The 21,285-nt window shown below is 40.0% G+C and overlaps 1 protein-coding gene across 1 annotated transcript in view; it reads left to right on the plus strand.

The window, feature by feature from the left end:
• The window catches only part of PCDH15 (protocadherin related 15), a 1,100,829-nt gene extending 1,089,060 nt beyond the window's left edge, over positions 1–11,769 (plus strand). The window contains exons 37-42 of the mRNA XM_075423232.1: positions 247–268; positions 1,613–1,651; positions 2,885–2,958; positions 3,784–3,916; positions 4,689–6,158; positions 9,242–11,769. Of these exons, the coding sequence (XP_075279347.1) occupies positions 247–268; positions 1,613–1,651; positions 2,885–2,958; positions 3,784–3,916; positions 4,689–6,158; positions 9,242–9,796 (2,293 nt within the window). The 3' untranslated portion in view covers positions 9,797–11,769. The remainder of the gene's footprint in view (positions 1–246; positions 269–1,612; positions 1,652–2,884; positions 2,959–3,783; positions 3,917–4,688; positions 6,159–9,241) is intronic.
• The last annotated feature ends 9,516 nt before the right edge of the window (positions 11,770–21,285 follow it).

A 21,285-nucleotide genomic window follows, 5' to 3' on the forward strand; every position in this document is an offset into this window, starting at 1 on the left:
ATTTGCAGTCTAAAGCAAGACAAGATCCCAAAGATTCACTAGCCTTTCTCATGCAGCAATTCGTATGTCCAGAGCAAATCTAAAGAAAAACATATTTTGTATTGTAGATATGTATTTCTTTTCTTGCTAGTAGTATTTCTAATTACATTATCTTTTCACCTCTCTCCAGAAAGAATGGCAATATGCATCTTTATGTAGTCTCACAGAAGTATACTAATATTTTTTTTTTCTTTTTCTGACTTCTAGGCGAGGATATGCACAACAAGAGGTAAGGCTGTTCCCTAACTATGTTTACAACACGAATTACATCAACATACTTTTCCCATACAGTGTATGTTGTGATACTCATTGCTACTGGGTGTCATAGAGGCCAGAAATATAAAGGGGTTGAAAAGGTTCCCGAGGCATACATCGACTGGGGGCTAGTAACAATCATGGCACAAACGTAACCTCCAGGCTAGGAGACTGCTGCTTGACAAACTGCCAAAAACAGTTTCCCAGGGAATTATCCCCAAACTTGCTGTGTTTTCTTATGGCACATCTAATCATCTGCTGCTGCCCACTGTCACAGGCCTCGTACTGGACTACATAGACCTTCTCTGCAGCTCGAGTGTAGATTGTTGGGTTTGCAGGATCTTTTTCTCCAGCAGTGAATAACATGGAGAATTTCCTTCAGAAATCTGAACGAACTCCTTTAATAACTGGAAAGATCTCCAAAATGCATTTCTATCATAAAGTCTGATATTTACTGCTGAGAGCTGGATCGCTTTTACTAATCTATGATCCCATGACCTTAAGAGTAATTTGCATCAGTCTGTCATCTGCAGAAAACTGGAGCTGCAGAGTAATTAACAACATGACTACCAAAAATAACCCATGTTTAGCTGTGACACACCTGAGAGGAGCTGTATCACCCTGTTGGTCCTCTCTGTGCAGCCTCCTGGGGTCTTTTCCCTCCTGTCAGCATGCTTTTTTCACTGCGTGTCCCATACAGAAAGAAACCACACATAAACTGTAGAGAAAACAAGTGAGATAATCCTTTACTGTCTTATTGGTATTGTGAATTAAATTATATTTGTGGTTGCGAGGTACTCAGTTAAAAGCCACAGAAGTATATAAATACAGATAGAGAATTAAAGCAATGGTATTGCAGTAGAAGCTCGGGTAAGAAATCAGATCCCTTCAGGTTTTTACTATCCAAATCACAGACTTAACTGGAGATTCCTACAGATTTTCTTTCTACATGTTGTGGCTGATTTTTTTGTCTGCCATTGCCTCCCTGCTGTCTCCAACACAAACTACACAATAGTTCTCCCGGGCTCTAATGGAAATTCTTGAGTTAAGTTAAATGATTTAGAGAATCACCACACAAACTGGGAATTTGATTTTATATTAGGCAAAAGAAATAGTGTACTGTAAAGTGATTTTACTACATTAGATGCTTATCAGTGTTCAACTTCTCGCTGAGTACGGAAGTATACAGGTGAACGCCATACAAAAGGCTCTGAAGGACTTCTATTTTAGGATTTCTTTCAAATCTTAACTCAAACACAAATGACCTTCACTTTGATTGTTGCTGCCTCATTAACCCCTTTCTAATTTTCTTTTGCAGCAACAGCAGTTGCTGAGACCTTCTCTTCTCAGACCAGAGGTACCACTATTTTCCGTTTCTTAAATATTTCTATAACTTGTTTAATGGCTTGTACATAATTTCCTAATAAAAACCTGTCTATCTTAGGTAATTTTTCCCCCCTGACTCTCTTAGATGAAAAGGAAAGTCCTGACATTGTTACCCCACTTATGTTGTTGTAATTAAATACATTTAATTTACTGCATCTTGGTATTTTCCCCTTGAGCATCTTTCAGTTTTCCCATGGACTGCACCACTCAGACTGAAACTTTTCCTAGCTTCATGTCCAGCTTCACAGACAGAATAATTTCCTCACTGTCCAACCACAGTCTGTTTTCAGATGTCGGTCAACTGATAATTATTGCACCTAGAAATAAACTAAACAGTTGGCCTGCCAATGTAATGGAAGCATTAGCACACTGCTGTGAAGTACAAAGGCCGCTCTGGTTTATAAATCAAATACTTTCTATTTCAAATCTTTTAGACCCAGTATCATTTCCAGAATAAGCAACAGAGCAAATTTAGCTTTTGTGAGACTTTGCTATCAATGGTAGCTTTGTGGTAGAGAATGGTGATCGTTTCTGCAGTCATCATAAGTAATCACAACAAGATGCTCTGACACAACTTCATCAGACAGGAGAAAAACCTCTAGGAAGCTATGAGAGAGAGCCGATGTGCAGTGCCTTGCCAAAACCCAAGCCCTGGTGCTCTGTGTGGATACTGGAGTTCAGAGATATTCCACAGAGCAGGCTAATAACAAACAGTGTGTGAAAGGAGCTTAAGGGCGTTCTGGTGCTTTTGTAGGATACAGACAAGCACTTAGCTTAGTCCAAGGTTGCTCATGATTGTTGATGGTTGAGAAAACATTACAAGAAGAGACCTGGCAAACTGTGAGTAAAATAGCCCTAATCTTTCAATGCAGTGTTTTCCTTTGACACACAAGAAGTGACAGCACATTTTCTGTGAGTCCAGTTTACTGAATGAGGTTTTTGTACAGGATAAGTGAGGCAGTGTCCCACACCAGAACAGCGTCTGCATTTTAGCTGACTTAGAATAGTCACTCCCGGGGAATACACGAGGGAAGGGGTCATTTGAAGCTCCTGTTGGCTTCTCATTATGTTTCTTGACAGTTGTCAATGTTCCTCAAATTGCTATTATTTTTTATTTTGCTTGTTTGCATTTTAAGATTGTGTTCTTTGTGCCTTTTTCATCACTCATTACTGTTGCATTCAATCAGTGTTTCTCTTTTGACAGGAGTTAAGTATGGAGTCTGGCATTGATCCAGGGCAGGAATACTATGGGCAAGATTACTACAGTTATGAGCACGGGTATATTTTCATTTTTCCTATATATATGTGAAAATGCTGCTGTTCCAGGTTGGTGATGTTTACTATTACAGCTGGAGACTTTCCTTCCCCACAGGATTACTTTAATTTTTGAGTCCACAAAGATGTGCTCTGACAACAATACTCTTTTTAAAAGTTAAAGGGGCGTTGTAGAACTCCCTGCTTCTTTAGGAATCTAATTATTACACTGCAGAGTGTATATCCTATCTATCATGCTGTTTTTATATTCACTTTTTTATTTGCGTATATCTCCTCTCTTGGAAATTAATTTCCATCATCTCCTCCCCTTTTGTGGCTCAGCAGCCTCACTTCAGTGACTGATGCTTCCTGCTCACAGCTTCCAGCCAGCGTCTGGCGTTTTATCTAGGAAAAATCTGTTCTGATAATGTCCATCCAACTGCAAGCTCTTCCAGAATTATTGCTGTTCTTACAAGCTTGCAGGAATTCTCCAGAACTGATCCCAGGGAACCTGCTTTTTCATCCCCCAGTTTCAAAAAGAGCCCCAGAAAAATCAGGTACCTGGAAAGGAGGTCATTGCAACTTGGGGGATTTTTGACTGATCCTAAAGACCTGGGAATTTGGGTTGCCCTCCAGTTTTAATGGGCTTACAGCCAATTGCAATAGTAAGAGGTTTTGGACTGCGTTACTGTTTAGGAAAAAAAAAAAATCTTCTCAAAGGTAGCGAGAAAAGAGAGCAAAGAAATTCTTGTCCTTTTGAGATGTGAGCATGTGCATTTGTTGCTGTGTGTGGAGACAGACATTGACATGTTGGTGCATGTAATGAAAAGACAATGATGGTTTTGCCAGATATGAACTGCCTCAGTATGGGAGCCGCCGCAGATTGCTGTCTCCTTCAGGGATGTATGATGAGTACGGGGAAGTCATGGTGGAGAATGATGGTGGCTACTACTATAGTCCACACGGATCAACAGCAGAAGAGGTAAGCATCTCTGGTGTATTAGTTCCATCTCTGCAACACGGTGAAGGACCATTAAACCTTGTCAAATATATTTTGCAACTGATTAGAATGTTGCGTTCTTTATAGATGGAATAAGCAGCCCTTCCAATGTTAATAATTGTTTGCCCTTCTGAGGACTGGTAAAGTTTGTGTCAGCACCTCTGTCCCTTATTCTAGAAATAAAAAAGAATTGCAAAGTTTCTTTTAATAGCCACATCTACTTTTCCTCAATGTAGATTTCTAGTTCAATGAAAAATCCACATAGCCTTAGGTAACTCCGTTTTATATTGTTAACCAAATGGGATATTACTAATATTCAGCCTATAACTGGTGATTTTCCACTGAGAAAAGCAGTCACCTAGACTAATTTATCATAAAGTTCACAGCTGAATATAAAGAAATTTTAAAATGTCAGTGGCAGACGGAAGAAAGTTGATGTAAATGTTCCTCTTTTTTTAATCTAATAATCAGAAGTACTAGACTCTTAATCCATCACATTGGTTTTAATGAAATGAGAAGAGATAACATTTTTGAGCCAGTATTTTTCCCTGTTGCAGAGTAAGGTAGATGTCCAGCCTATTCTAGAAGTAAAACTTTCCCCATAACTTTGGTAAAAAGCTAAACTAACATCGGTGAGTTAGTTTTGGTGCCGGGAAAAAATGTTGCATTTGTTCCTACTGGCCTATTTTGGGATACAAGTTTTCACAATAACTATCTTTCAAATTGTAATCAAGTTCATTTTCGTAATTTGCAGGGGATGAGTCAAGGCAGAGGTCCTTCAAGCAGAGGTATAAGCCAGACAGCAGGGGCTCAGATAGAAAGTAGACCTTTAGGAGGTGGGATGGATCTAAGACATGGTCCTGGAAGAGCATATAGGACCAGCCAGGGAAAAAGGAAACTGAAAGCAGTGATGCATTTAAGTCGCTTAGCAGTCAGTGCTCACAAACCAGTAGGAAGAACAGAGCCTGCTCATTCTCCATGGAAGAAAGCAAAGATATTCCCAATGATTCTGCAGAAAGTGAAAGGCAGTAGGAAAGATTCCAGTTATGCCAAGTTGATGTCAGCTCGCCAAGTGGATGGTGAGAAAAGCATGATTATCAGGGGAAGTTACTTCCAGAAATTGACAGATGACCGACCTTCGATGAGGAAACTAAATCACGTGTTAAAACGCATTAGTGTCTCTAGAAAATTTCAAGAGCCTATTGGCAAAGATTCAGTGCATGCAAGAGGAGAAGGAGAGGAAGAATATGAAAGAGATGAAGCAAAATCAGGAGTTTCAATAAATATCACAGCAGAAAGTGAACACGAGGACAGTGATTATGAGAAGAAGAAAAAGAAGAGAAGAAAATACACCTCAGATGAGTCATCCATGAAAAGTAGTAGCTCTGGCTCGGAGTCTGAAGATAAAGACTACTTGAAAATAACTCTGGACCAGGACGAAGCCACTGAAAGTACTGTGGATTCGGATGAAGAAAATGGGTACGATTTTGGGGATTCTGATGATGATTCTGGATCTAGCTCTAGCAGTGAATCAGAGGAGGAATCATCTGAAGAGGATGATGATCAGGAAGACTCTGACAGTGATGAAGATGGTAGCCTGTCAAAGAGCTCATCTACGCAGAGTTCGTACAGCAAATCAGGGACTAGTGAGTCTAGCAGTAGAAGAAACACTGAAAGGTCCAGGATGAAAAGCAGGGGAGGTAGCTCTCATGGCAGAGTGAGGCAATCCAGCCAGAAATCAAATATTAGCTCTAATGCATCAGGTAGTGACAGGGACACGAGCTACAGGAAAACTTCAGGATCCAGCTATAAGAGCAAAACCTCCTCTGCCAGCCTTGACATAGAAGACACAATAGAAGAGGTGTCAGAAGAAGATGAACAAGTGGACGTGGAGCACGTCAGCACAAGCCCCGATGAGACAGCAGAGAACTCAAATAAGGCAGTTTCTGAAACATCTGCCAATGCAAGAAATGCTGCTACTGAAGAAGACAAGAGAGGAAAATCAGCTATTAATGGTGAGGATGGCATGGATGAAAGCACGGAAGAGGTTGATACAGATGCTAGTGACAGGGAGGAAACTATCAGTAAGAATGAATCTTCTTGCCTAGAAAGTGAAATCAGTGTTACTTCCAAAGGTACTGAAGGGACAAAAAGCACAGCGAGTGCCACTTCTGGTAAAACTGCTACTTCCCCTGATACTGACAATCAAACTTCTGACAACAACATGAAAAAAAAGAAAATAAGAAAAAAGAACTCCCAGGAAAACAGTCAGTCTCAGTCAGGTGAGACCCTGGATCCTGCGGTTACGGAGTCAGAGACTACTGGTGATTCTACATCCTTTTAGAAAGGAGCGACAGTAGGTGTACGTTTTGCAGTAAGGAGTGATCTTGTTTGCTGTGCCTTCTGTGTGGTCTTTCCTAAGCAATACACGCTTGACTAGAGACGGCCAAAAAGAAAATGTCAAAGCTTATTTCTTCAGCATTTGAACCCTGTATACTGTCTTAAGGATAGAACTGTAGCAAACCAAACTAATATAATTCCTCTGAGAGACTACTTGGGTATACTTAGTTGTGGATATAGAAAGACTAATTTTCATTGAGCAGTGGCAGGACTACTTCTTTTCCTCTGCTGATTTCAGCAATGTAGTTAAAGATGCATTATGTTGATTCTCAGATTTAACCCTTTTTGCATTATGCACATTGTGAAGCGAAGTAACATTGCATTTTGCATTAGCTGTGGTGGATAGCTTGGCAGACCCAATGGCACAAACCTATTATGGGCCCTATGTTTGTGTAGGTTATGTCTGTCACAAAATGGTATACTGCAGGAAGGAAAGGAGCAAAACATGGAATTCAGTGAAGAAAAGGAATGATGATGAGGATGAAAAGACTTAGAAGTCATACATGGTTTCAGTTTATGTTCCCCTAACATAGAACAATTGCTTATCTTCAAATTAGTTCTCTGCTGTAAACATTAGTCCTGTTTGCAGGGAGGACAACTGAAATTGTAGCAAAGCGACACTCCCCAAACCGCAGAGTCTTAATAGCAGAGCTGGGATTAAACTGTTTCTGGTTCATAGGATTCAGGTTTCAGGTACCAGTGACGTACAAGACAGGAATGCAGAGGTACACGTACAAACTGAGCTTGGTCAGAAAAGGAAATGGATTACATTTTCCAACTTTTCCTCTTCCCACCTAACAGTACTTTTTTTTTTTTTTCAGACATCTGTTTAAAAGTTTGAGATGTGTAAAAGCAAAATATTGCTGAAGGTTGCTCTCATCTGTGTTCTATATTTTGGTATCTGCCTATTAAAATTCAATAACCTGGAATATCTGATGCCATTCAATAGAGAAATCTTGTAGCACTTTCATTAGCCCAGTTCCACTCAGAATGAGTGGGATTGCGTAGGAAGGACTTCTGTTACTGGCAGAACCAGTGGCCTTTGCGTTTTCGTATACGAAGCAACCTCTGCATGATGTACTTCCTCATGGAGCTCTTCTCCGTGCTGTGAGCACACAGAGTGTGCAAGCTTGGTACACACACAAGCTATCCGTGCTTTATTTACCTTGTATCAAAAGCCAGCGAGCTGTTTCTCAACTGCTAGATTTATCCAGATAAACCTAAATAAAATTAAAGCTTTCAGCCAGTATTGCCTTAGTCTTGTGAGTAAAGCTAGCACAAAATCTGGCACATGCACCAAAGCTCTGCCAGGAAGTCTCTGTTAGACAGGGGAGAGAAAAATGTTTCAATTTTTAAGATACTTGAGCCTGCTGTGGAGTTGCCCAGGCAGAACAATTGGTGTTAAGCTGCAAAGTGTGATACTAACTTTTCAACTACTGTCTTTAATTCCAGTTGAAATGTGAACTAGGTTTATGATCACTTACCTCCTTTTTTGTATTCCCATATAGCAAAAAGTTGTAGCTGCACACAGTGTAATGTAAATCCCATTTAAGACAGATGGTCTTTTTATCCACCTGAATATATCTGTGTGAAGAAAATTGTATGTCTTTACCAGGAACAAAAGAATAGGCATCTAAGCAATTTGTACGAAGTGTAACTTCTCAAAAGCTTAGAGAAATCATCACCCGTTTGTACTGTGCATGACTTTCTTTCTCTAAAAACTGGCTTTTCTTGTGTGCATGTGTATGTATTGCAGTGGGAGTTAACTGTGATGGTATCTGCTGCTTTACTGAAATAACAGTGTCTTCATTGTTAATTCAAGAATGATAGTAGCTTGTTCCAGTGTGCTGCAAGGAGACATTTATTTAAAAAAAAATCAATTATAAATTAAAATAAGTAAAGGGTTTTGTGTAATCGCTGTTAGTACAAAGTCACAGCAACATGAAAATTGTTTGCATAAACTCTTTAAAAAGATATGAATTATATAAAATCTAAAGTCTCATTCTCCACCATCTTCCATTTAATAACAAAGCATCTCCATTGATTCCACTGATTGGAACTTGCACAAAGCTTTATATCAAACTTTTCTGGTTTTAACCAGCCAATTATGCCAACGTCGTGCCCAAGAATTCCCCTTATGTAGGTCCCAAGATCTTTCTCTTGATGTGTTGTGCATATAAAACAGACCTGCGTAATGCCATTTCTGCACTGAATTTACAATGTAGTAATACTCTGGAAGAAGATTTCTGAGGCCTTCCTAGCATTTACCCATTAGTGCAGTAGTTTCTGAGTAGTATCGCTTACACAATGGCTTCATCATCTGTGCCTTCCAGTTTCTGTTAAAGGGGTTATTTATCTCCTGGTTTTTCATCTCTCTCTGTAAGACAGACTGAGATATTACTCTATCAAAATACGACTGGCTTACCAATATCGTACTTTACAGAAGTTTTCATTCAGAAAGTAAGATCTCCATTCTCGGGATTCTCTAAAGAAGGTGCATTTCGACTTAATGGGAACACAGCTGAATGCATCTTTAGAAAAAAAAAAAATAAAACACCAAATTTGTCACTACTTTCCACATCTGAAGAAAAACAACACAATTTTTATACACACTATCTGACTCTCATTATGCAGTTCATGGACTAAAATGAATTTATCCGTCTTACAAGTTTTTAGTACAAAGTATTGTTTCTGTGTTCAAGCATTAGGTACATAGGGGCACACAGTGGTAATCAAAACAATTAAGAAATATCTGTGTACAACCTTAGAGGAAGGGTAAAAAAGACCAAGTAAATAAAAATTCATATTAGTGTCTAGAAAAAAGACAAGATAAATAACAGATAGAACAAGGGCAGGAAAACATAAGAAATAGTGCTGAGATTTAACAACATTTCTATTTATTGTCAGTGGGCCAAAAAGAAAAGGATCAAGCTGATAGTCGACCCAGAGTATGAGACCAGCTCCACTGGAGAAGACAGCGCTCCCGATTCCAGCCAGAGGAATCGTATTCATAACCCGAATATTCAAAACAATATCAACGGTAATATCTACATTGCACAGAACGGCTCAGTTGTCAGAACCCGTCGTGTTTGCCTTGGTAATAATTTAAAAGTCACATCTCCAGTGAGGCTGGGGAAACAATTCAAGAAACTGGACAAGCTTGCAGTGACACACGAGGAGAATGTCCCGCTGAACACGTTGTCAAAGGGACCATCTTCTAGTGATAAAGTGAACACAAGACCTTGCAGTGTCTCATTTGCTTCCTCTACAATAGGGGCCGAAAATACAGCAACAAAGCCAGGGGGCTCCAAAATGAAAAGCACAGAAGAGCAAGAATCGGTTGTTGATAACGAGGATGTCAAAGAGCCGTTGGAGTCGCACAGTGAACATACACAGTCAGATGAAGAGGAGCTCTGGATGGGCCCTTGGAACAACCTTCACATACCAATGACAAAACTGTGATTTTATTTTTTTTCTTATTTTAATTTTTACTTCCGTTTATAAAGAAACTGCGCTTTTTATTGTCACTGAGGAAAATGTATGAAATTTGTATTGTGCACATACATTGTATACTACAAATTACATGCTTTAAAGTTTAAAAACAGAATTTGCACTCACATTTGTACCAATTAATTGTCCTTCCCAACGACTGACAGGCTCCCATTTCACTAAACAATTCTTCATTTAAATTAATTAGGGGTTTTTTTGATCTTGATTTATTGTTTAATAAACAGTAAACTACTAATAAATGCACAGCAACATTTGGTTAACTTTTCAGACAGTTCTATATATGCCTAGCTTGTTTTTCTGTGTGGTACTTGTGGCTATACTGTTTAGATTTGGAAATTGTCTATTTATGTTCGATTTTTATCCAGAGCTCTTGATGCTGAAATCAGAGTAATAAATTAAAAATAAATCCATGAAAGTCAATGGAGCAAATCCTCGGCTGGCTTAAATTTGAGTAACAATACCAAAGTCGACAGTGATATACCATTTTATGTAAACAGAGGATCTCACTCAACACCCAGCTAGCAAAGTTATGTAAGAATGGAATCAGAGTTTATAAGAGTATAGCACTGTTACATAGAAAAGTGGAATAGAAGATTAAATAAGATAAAAATTTCAAAGAGGAAGGTAATGTGTAGCAATTAATCTTATTCAGAGTTTCCTGGCCATGGTTTGTTCATTTTCTTTTGTAAATTAGCTCATTCCAATTTTCTTCTCTAGTCAATTTTTCATCTTTTCATCTCTTCCGACATCGGTTCTGCTTCCTTCTTTACACGGTCTTTAGCTCTGGTTTTTATGCTCCATCAATAATTGTCATTCTATGGCTATATTCTTCCAAAATAAACCAGGATGATACACTTTTCTGTGTGATACAAATAGGCATTAAAGAGTAATTAATAGGAAGGGGATGGATAAATTTTCAAGCCCAGCTAGCTGTTGGGTTAAATGGTACAATCACCATTCCACTCCAATAGTGTTGAACATAAACTTGCTGATAAGACAAATGGATCACAATGAAGAGAAAAAAAAGTGAATATTTTACAAGGCTAATATGCATAAATGGATCTTTGAAGGGCAAAGGGTGTCAGAACACACAGAGAATTGTTTCAAAAACTTTAAGGAAGCATGATTTGTGAAATACACTACATAAATTTTGACACCTGCTTATAATTTCTATTTGTACCTCAAGGTAGTGAGTGTGTTGTGTTACAACTTGAATAAGGAGCTGATAAATGCCACCGTTCATAATAACCAATACCTAAAAGACATTAGCAATACAGAGCAAAATATTTTTCTCCAATAGGATATAGGAAAGAAAAAAAGAAGATACATATTTACGTGAGAAAAGTTGTCCTGTTGTATTATGCAAACTTTTTTTCAGGATAAGATCAAACTAGTCATGAGAACAATATGGATGGATACCTCTTGAAAGATAGGAAGAGTCAACAGATAAATGTGTGCAATTAGTAAGAAAATGATTGGCATCATCATTCTTTCCCTGTTGCTATAGTTGAAGTTTCACCACAAGATCCAGATGACGATGACTGTTGGTTCTGCTCTGGCAGTAAATGGACCTCTGCTACTGTGATTGTGTTTGTTTTCCCCTTGCACAGGTTCTCTTCCATGAGACTTAATATTTGTCTTTAAAAGCTGTTCGCATGTTATGCCAATATAAATGTGACATTTCTGTCAAATACCTCCTTTTCAAGCTGAGGTTTCCAACCAAATATTTTGAGAGACGGTGCTTGTTTTTAGGCATCAGAAATGCAATGTAGCCTAGTGTGCAAGGAAGAAAGAAGAAAAAAAAAGACAAGAAAAAAGGAAAAAAAAGACTGGGTATTTCTTTCTCCTAACTCTTTTATCTTGGCATATTTGCACTTGGTACCTAACAAAAAGTAGCTGTTTGGAGTTTAGCTAGAGTCTGAACATATAGATAAGAATGACTGAAGAAAAAAGAAATCTATTCTTTGAAAGAACTAGTAAAATATTATATTTTAATCCTGTTTAAGATACTGTTGTTGTTTCACTACATCATTTTTATTGCAAGATCTGTCTGTTCAGTTCTTACTACATACTTCAGTAATGTCATATGCTTTTTAGAGAAACATTTTCTCCAAGCCACTCTCAGTTTTCAGAGGGGAAAAAAAAGTTTCTTTTTCTAGAGACTCACAGCTGTACCAGCTTTAGCTCTAGCTCTAGCTAGAAGGATTTTCAGTGAAGGATTTTCAGGCCTAACGCTGGTGGTCAATAGTGCTGTGCATGCTTATCAAAGGCAAAACCTGTCAATGCCGTCTCCTTTGTGCTGTCCAAGCGCTCAGAACTTTTCCCACAATGCAAAGAGCATAAGAAATTTCACTTTCTCAGCAATGGGTGGGGTTTATCTAAGATCTAGACTGTTTTTAGCTAAACTTGTAGTGACATTCAAAATCTTTAATACTGTTGGTAGAGGGCTTTGTGAAGTCTTTCACAGGAGCAGAAGATTTGGGGGAGTATTTTTTTTTAATTTCCTATGGATCTAATACTGTAAATCAATACAGAATTTGAATCTTATTTTCTGGGGGTGCCATACTGTAAATTAAAACAGATTTTAGACTGTGAGCAGGCAGTGGATGCCAGAACCAACAGCAATAACAGTACAGATTGATACAGTAAAAAAAGATAACTTCTACCTTTCCTTTGGGAAGTGAAGTATTAGCATGGCTTTGGTGGATACAGTAAGTAGAATAACGTACCTGGGTCTTGGTATACAATTTACAGCTATTTAACCACTGAAATTTGTGAAGCTAATGCAAGGCATGAGCATTTTCCCCTGGGTGGCAGAACTACTCACTGGCTGACCGTTCAAGGTGATAATCATTGCTCCTGACATCAATTTAATTTGTAAACTCCTCCAAGCAGGCAGTGATAGTTTTGTGGTTTAGTACAGCATCTGCTACATTTTCAGTATAAGCAAGATTCAGATGACCGACTGTGCAGCTGTAGAAGGGCAGTGTAATGCCCACTGTGGGACAGAACAAGGAATGTCAGGAGAAAAATAGAAACTTTTTTTTTACCTCCTTTGTTTAAGTATATACTACCATGAGAAAGACTGTGACAAAAGCTCCACAGACCTTCTGGGGACCTGTTAAGAAGCTTAAAATATTTATGCATTAATGGTAAGTAGTCCTTGCACCCAGCATTTGCCTGAGTTGGTGTTGGGGAAAGGACGGTGTGGTCGTCCTGGCTGATGCGTGTGTCTGTCTGGGTGCCTTCTGCTGGAAGAGTAATGTCAGCATCCCCCTGCCCCAGGCTGAATCCTTCCAGAACCTGGTTATGTAGCTGGAAAACTTGTGGAGTCAACAAAATGGAAAAGAGATTGAAAAAAAATCGGAATTTTTAGTAATGGGAGAACAGCACCAATCTCTGACACAAATTTCAGCTTACATGATGGAGACACAGCAAGTGGGAATGGGATATTTTGGGCCAGTCACAACCATGAAAGTTCTTTCTGGAAAGTGTCACACACTCCTAAGGGAATACAGCTTGGTATTTAAAAAGGTCTGTAATAGATCACATCCACGGTGGTTCTGGTTTCTTGTGGTGGTCGTCCCCAGGTTGCTTCTGTGTGATGATCTTGGTAAATGGGAAGCAGCTTCTCCCCTTTACATCTTTTTGCCTCTAGTAAATGCCAGTTGTAACTCAAAACTTTACAATGAAGTATATTTTAAAGCTGGTGGGTGGTGTTAAATGCTTCTTACCTTTCAAGATTTATAATTGTGCTGAAAATGGGGGTATACATTTGCATGCTTTCTCATCAAGCCCTAGTTCATGGCTGTACAAAGACACACAGCTAGCCAGAAATAAAAAGGGCTCCTGCTCAGCACACGCTTGCTTGCTGACCTTTCAAATGCTGCATGCAGAAATGGTAACTTTAAGTTACCACTGGCTGTCTTGTTTATAGTCTGAGAAAGACTTGCATTTATTACTAAATATTGATAAACCACAAGGTTTGATAAACCCAAAGAATGGTGCAGTTTATCAAATGAATTTTGGAGACAGCTGGTTCTGAAAAGCCCGTCAGATGAGTACTGAGGCATATTACCTTTTTTCTTTATTATTGGAAGAAAAGCGTTTCAGTAATTTCACTGTTTGGACTAGGAGCATTAAGCCCAGCTGATCAAATGATAAAGCTGTAGCACAGACCTGGATCAATAGTGTAGCAACAACATGAGCAGAATCAGGTAATTCGCTTGTAGCACAACAAACCCGAAGCTTTCAGGGTGGCTCCAGTCCAGACAGCTGGAACGCAGTTTGTCTTTCTGGCACTGATTGTTGCTCTTTCCCAATACACGATAAAATGATACTCTTCCTTTCACGAGCTGCCCAACACGAGCAACGTCAATGCTGCAAATCTTTTGCACATTGTTAAGCAAGAGCCATCTGCGATGGTGCCGTCATAACCAAGATGAGTTGCAGCCTTCTGAGGAGTGCTTGCCTGTCCCCATCTGGATGCCACAGAAACATGTAGGTGGCCATGGCATTCAGGAATTGCTGCCACTGGCTCTGAATAAGCATCCAGCATGGGGTGAGCAGGCATAGGGAGCCCGTGCTGGAGTTCAACAGAAGGCAATGCAAACTTCCAATGCCAGCTGTGTGGAGAGGGCTACTTGGAAACAGTAAGTGGTTCTAGCCTGAGGAGCCAGCAGTTTCCACAGAGATCTGGGGGAACCCCACAGAGCTGCTGAAGAACAAATCCTTCATGGCACTGTGGGCAGAAACATGGAGACCCTTGGAGTTACCATACTTTATATAGGCCTGTAAGATTTAAGCACTATTTGGCTTTCAGAAGATCCTGTTGAAACTCTAGCTCTGGACAGGCTGACCTTGCTTGGAGTGGGTAATAGGTGGTAAGTTGTTTGCGTTGCACACAAAAGTATGTTTGAGGAAGGGACAGTGTCTGTACAGTGGCTCTTTTGTGGTTCTTGAAAGAGCAAGGACAAGATCCTCTGTGAAATTGTTAAAAATCTTTCTCTTCACCCTCAAAGCCCTCCTGAAATGCTTAAAGAATAGGAAACATCATCATCTCTTTAAGGTAAGAAAGGTGAAATTAGCCCTTTTTAGAGCATACTGCTCAAGACTTCGTTCTCTACTCCCAGAAGACTGTGGACATGGTACCTGGCAAAGTCAAATGCAAGGCCAGGTATGGGGCTTATCTCATTGCAGCAGTTATCAGTGCCTGTTCCTAGTAGCCCTCTGAGTGCCACAGAAGTACAATCAGATTTCTGGGGAACCAGGGACGGGATGCTTATAGAGGAGGGCAGCTTTAGTGCAGAACTGAATGCCATGTTGCACTGAAGGGAGATTTAGTTTTGTTACAAGAATATAGGGAGAATATGCACTTTTGCATTGATAACATGGCAAAGCCGTGTTATACATCAGCATTGCGGAGATTGATAATGGCTTATTGGTGAAATCCGTCGTTGGTTCTCCTCAGCAGTTAGATTTGCAGTACGTGTGTGCATCATCTCTGGCTGCCCGTAGATTATCTGTTGTCTTTTGAGGCACATAAATGTCTCACATACTGTCTCCGACTAACTGATGGTTGCTTAAATACACGTGCTAGCAAGTTTCCATTTCAGAGGGCAGTGGTCTTGTGAGAGTTTGGCACCCTGCAGCCAGGTGTCTCATAGGAGAGCTCCCTGCAGTGCAGAAATTTGCCATTGGTCATGTGGGTTGGAGCTGATGGTACTTCATTCGTGTAAGAGTTGGGCCCAGCCTCTCACAAGTCCTGCATTCTGTAACATGCTCCTGTTTGGCAGACTGAGCCACTCCCGTGGAGCTACTGGTAAGTTATATGCTGTGTGATAGAGTCAGTGGTTCCCAGCCACGCACCACTGCAACTTAGCAGTGGGTCACTGTTTTTTGTGAGAAAATGTGGCAAACCCACAGCGTTCAGCGCTGCCATGGTTTAGCTGCTGCTCACCAAGGTAACACTTTAGATTCTCATTAATGCCTGTGTTGAAGGCCAACAGCAAAGTTTAGAGAAAATCTGCTTTGCCATGATTATTTTTAGTATCTAAGAAAGAATTTCTTATTTCCTTGATAAAAATCACCAAGGGAAATTGTATAAAGGTCTTCATTTAATCTGATTAATTTTTCACAGGTAGAAAGATTATTATTTTTTAATGTATTACATTTTAGAAATTAGACCTAGACAGCATCTCTCTAACAGCATTCACAAAGAACTCTTTTATTCTAACATGTTATCTCAGAAATGCTGGTGAGAGGCTGTTTTAATGAAAAAGGAATGTGCAATTTTTAAATAAATAAAATATTAAGTAGGGTCTGCTGTGATTTAGTATTACAAAAAGCTAGCACAGCAGTCCTAGGAAGAAGAGGTAAACAAAATGGTGAATGCTGATTAATCATCACTGTTTAAATTAGGAATGCGAAGCGTAAGAATGCAGTAAACTACAAAACTTAATACCATCATCAAGGCAAGTAAGAATAGTAAATATTTGTCTCTCCCATCAGTTTAATTTACTGATACAAATTTTTCCCTTGCAGACTGAAAAATACGCATAGTTACCCTATCAATATGCATAAATAAATAAATTCTGAGTAGACATTAGGGTGCAAAGTGGCCTGTAGGCACCTTGAAAGACCTTCACAATATGGTGAAGCATTGGTAGTGGCCAGGAATGTTAAGTCCAAGTGAGTCAGAAGCTCAGGAAGGGAATAGAAGTGGTGTTCCCAGTTCTTGTGTTCAGAAGCTACTCTTGGCTCGGCCACTGGCTCCTTCATTTCCTTAAAAAAGGTGGGCAAGAACAGGAGAGACAGGAGTCTGCACAGTGCATGGAGAGATACCCGGCCTAACACGGGTTCCAGAGTATGGCCATGCTGGGCATTGTCCTGCCCAGGCTAATTATCCTGCCAAGATGACTAATTACAGTCCCTTTTCTTCTGGACTAACAGAATAGCCGTGCCCTTGTTTGCTTTCTTTGTGCACGTACGCCTGTGCATCATTACACACACATGCACCCACCTGTCCATCATCCTTCTCCATCTATACATGCATAGCTATAACATAGACTATTCAATAAAACAGATCTTCTTGTTAAAAGAAGCTAATGGCTAAGGAGAGACTACTGTAAATGAAAGATGGAAATTCTGATCAAAAAATTGAATATATCTTAAAGGGGAGAGGAGGAGGGAGCAAAATGATGAAATTCACAGCACTCAGTATCCCTATGCAATACCGTGCTGCCAGACCCTGGCAGCTCAGGAAGCAGGGCCGCAGGGCTGTGGTGCGTGCCGGGAGGACTTTGTGGCAGCAGGCATTCCGCGGCGGTGCACCACCTCTCCCTCCTGGTCCCACATGCTGGACTGGACGCATGCAGTGGCTGTGACTGAAACACAGACCCAGAGCTGCCTGTGTGCTGCCCTGTGCCCACAGGCGTGAGGTGTAGCTCCCACTGAAGCCAGAGCATGGTTCTTGTGATACTGGGAAGGTAACATAGCTAAATAGCTTCTTGTGCCAAAGGAGTTGGGTGTTAGCAGGACACGAAGTTCTCAACTCTGTTCTCCACAAAGACAAGCAAAAACGTCACATTGATTTCAGCAGCTGCTCTGCTTATGACACAGCTTTCCAGCCTTCCTGATAACCTCCACATCTTCAAACTATTGAAGATGATGTCGCTAAAGCAAAAAAAGTCTAAAAAGAAAAGACAGCAAAGCTTCTGAGGTTTAAAAACAAGGTAACAGGCTGCAAGTACAACGAAACACCCCATCTGCTGCTACTGCAGAACGTGTCACCTTGATTTCTTGTGCTTCCTTCGCAGCATCCATTCACCTGGCATGTTGCATGAGAAATCAGGTGAGGGCAAGATCTGCATTTTAAGAAATGGGTTGGGGGGGTGGGGAGTAGAAATGGATTAATTGTAGGCTGTGATATATATTCATCTGAGTTCAGCTAGTTTAGCTTCCATAGAAAATATGCTCTATTGTTACAATTTTGGGGCAACAAAATCTAATAAATCATATGAGACAGCAGCTGGAACTACAGTCCTACTAAGGTGCACTTAAGAGCAGGGACTTTGCTGATGTGTAAGCACACCACCCTGCTGCACACACCCTGAGCACATCTAAGTGCAAAACTGTGTCTGCTACAGCTGGATGGGTGTACCTTTTCCAAATTTTAGACCTTTTTTTGCTATCCTATAGACTGCTTGTAAAAATTTTTTTTTTAAAAAAAGGGAGGGGGGAGTATGGTCTTGATACTCAAGGCCTGGGAGTAGTCATATAATGTTGCAGATAGGCTCTGAAAGGATATTATCAACCTTAAGTCCCTGAGAAAGCTTCCTGCTTTGGCCAAAAAAGAAGGGTGTCCATTTGCTGATTAAAATCAAACCAACTCTCAGAATTACATAAACTTGCATTGAATATGTTCAGCATGTGCTGGGATTTTGTGCTGGCAGTATACCACAGATGTTGAGGGCCAAGCTTATCATATGCAGCTAGCCAGGGTAGGTGCCCAAGCACAACTTGCTCGCTAAGCCTCAGTCTTGGTTTTGCTGCAGATCGCTAGGAACAAAGTGATTCCTTTTGCACAGGGGGCAGAGGTTACCAAGATGCTGGCACCCTTAATTCCCATCCTTCATATCTTCTCCTCCAAAGATCACACGCACTTTCTAACTGTTCTTTTTTTTTCCTCTTTTTTTTTGTCCATTTTCAGGAGATCTCTGGCAGCTGTTGAGCAGCTGCGTTGTTTGCATTGTTCGCCACCGGGTATGGATGTATAGCAAAATGAAACACTGGCGTAAGCAGTAATTAGCTATTGGAGGTTAACAAGAAAACATCACCAATACCTTAGCCTTGATTTTTTTCTGGATAAATCAATTAGGGGCAGGCTGTTAAAGTGATAAAGTCTTTGAAATGCAGTAGTTCCCGTAGCACTGCAGTTTCTGAGCATAACTGTTGTTAAACTCCAAGGATGCTCAGTGGACCCACTCACTGACCATGCCTCCATATAGGAAAGCTCTGCACTGCAGTAACATGAATTCTGACTGATGGCAAGCATGTTACAAGAATAGATCATCCAAGAAGAGGGATGGTTTATGAACTAATGAAAAATATTCCTCCAATGCTAGCTGTTGTTGCTGCTGAAATACAGGTTTCTAGTTGTATTTAAAAAATGGAGGAGTGGGTCTCCTGAATAAAGCACAAAAGAACAGACCATCCAGGGACAAAGTATTTCTTACATAGCCTTAGCAAAGCGGACTTCTGTGAGGCCGTTTAATATGAGAATGAGTCCTTGGCACTTCTTACTGATACAGATTTCAGAAACTTAAATAAGAAATTAAAAGGTTTATAACTATTGGAATATGGACCCTTTCTTTTATTGAAGTAGCAAAATGCTACATGGACTTATAAAAGAAGAGTATCCTTAATGAACGCACTGAAGTAACTACAACACTGTAACATGGGACTTGATTTGAAGAGCTTTCTATAGGAAGCTCATTAAGCAAGCTATTCACAGCCGGTCTTTTTCATGCATAGTTAGCTTAGGTCATGTTAGTTCAGGGCTTAAGGCCATATTCCTTTTAAGTGTAAATGTGTAAATGTGTAACTCCTCAGACGGATTCTCCGCTGTAGGTCCCACTCTTGTTTTCACATTTCCCTTCTGGCAGGTTGGTTTATCGGCATCGATTCCATGCTGTTTCTATGAAGGTGTACTTAAAAGCAGATCTTCTGTATTGAATGCCAGAACCAGGACACAGAAATATTGGTTAGTGCTAGTAAAGCAGTCCTGGCTACAGCAAGCATTAGACAAACAAGCTGAGTTTTCAGTGAAAGGTGTTTTTCCAATGAAGGTTCACCATCTAAGGCAGTTTTCTCTGTGTCATTTTTTGCAAGCAACTTCTGCAGCAGGCTTTGCATCAAAAGAGTGTTTGGCCTTTCCTAGCTTCTTTCTCATCTCTTCCAAATATGAAGTAGAAAAATTCCATCTCTGCCATGACCTGTCTGATGATGCCCAATCATTTTTACTATTTTTGGTTACCGATATGTGTTTGGGCTGTGCCCTGATTTGCAAGAACTGTCAAGTGATGACTCCAGAGCAGTTCCTGCAGTTGTACCTATTGGTTCAGAGTTCAGCATCTTGAAGGTAACATTTTGATTATTCTTCCCCAGATGCATTTCCTTGCACTTATCTCTGCTGAAAGTCACCTACCTCCCTTTTTTTTTTCCCACTCATTCAGTTCTGCGAGGTTTCTCTGGAGTGCCTTAGCATCATTGTGGCATTCGACTATCCAAAACTACTGATTTATTTGGCTTTGTTTGCTGTAATGTAGTTTGATTATATTTTCCCTTTTAAACACCATGTTGTTGTTAAAAGTTCAGCCTGAGCAAGCATTCTGCTGATGACTCTACTTGTGCAAACTATCATGTTAACACTGCTAGTTCTAGCCTTTGAATTTATTGATTCGCAAACCCAACGGAGTGGATTAGTTCTCTTTCTTATTCTACATTATAATAAATAAAAACATCTTTTGAAAAAGGTATAGGAAAGAAGTGTTTCAAGCTTTGCAGTCTTGCTTAATAACATATTTCCAGAATCTTTCTAGCTGAATCCAGAGAAAGGAGTGTTAGTTTTGATCTTCTAGGATCACTAAAATCTCCAAAAACAACCAAACAAAAAGATTTCTTATAGTATGACTTCTCATTAATTTTAAAACCAGAGGCAGACTTAAAAAACACTGTTTGTCATGATAACTACTGTTGCTTCTCCTTCAGTGCCCAAACCGCTCCTTACTTCCTCCCATGAGAACCTTCAGAGTGCGGTTTTAAGCAATACTGTTCCTACTGACTCTCTGCTTGATCACTTCAAAGGCATGCTTCTGTGGTGCCTGCCTTCGATGCTGTATTACACATCAACTTTCCATTGACCTTAAACTTGCCAGATTGCATTAAAAAGCTTTCATTTTGTGACATGGCACAGGCATCTGAAGTCTGGCTAGTATTTCAACTAGCTGCTGCTAATTGCCCTTACTTTCAGGAATTCAAGTTCTTTTCTAAGTGATTGTGTTACAGATTTGACTGTGCTTTTGTATTTGGCAAAGAGCCCTATTATCTGTAGTCACACCTGTATCTTGCGGGAAGTGTTCACTCCCTGCACTGCAGCATCACTACACCAATGTGCATATATAGCCAGTACTTCCCAGATGCCTGGTCAAAATTAGTCCATCACCAATTAGTTTTCCAACAGTTGTGAAGTAATAATTAGCTCTCCCAAGATTTGAGGACCTCTTTTTTTTCTGATGTTCTTGTTACTCTCTTGTTTTCAGTTTTGCTTCCTAGGGAAACAAGACTTATGTGACTGCAGTGTCCAACCACCTGTCCCTCCTGCTCTGAACAATTTCTAAACCAAATGAGAGATTTCATCCAAATTTGAAGGAGGGTTAATT

Source organism: Opisthocomus hoazin, chromosome 6 (assembly GCF_030867145.1).
Source record: "Opisthocomus hoazin isolate bOpiHoa1 chromosome 6, bOpiHoa1.hap1, whole genome shotgun sequence".
Classification (NCBI taxonomy): domain Eukaryota; kingdom Metazoa; phylum Chordata; class Aves; order Opisthocomiformes; family Opisthocomidae; genus Opisthocomus; species Opisthocomus hoazin.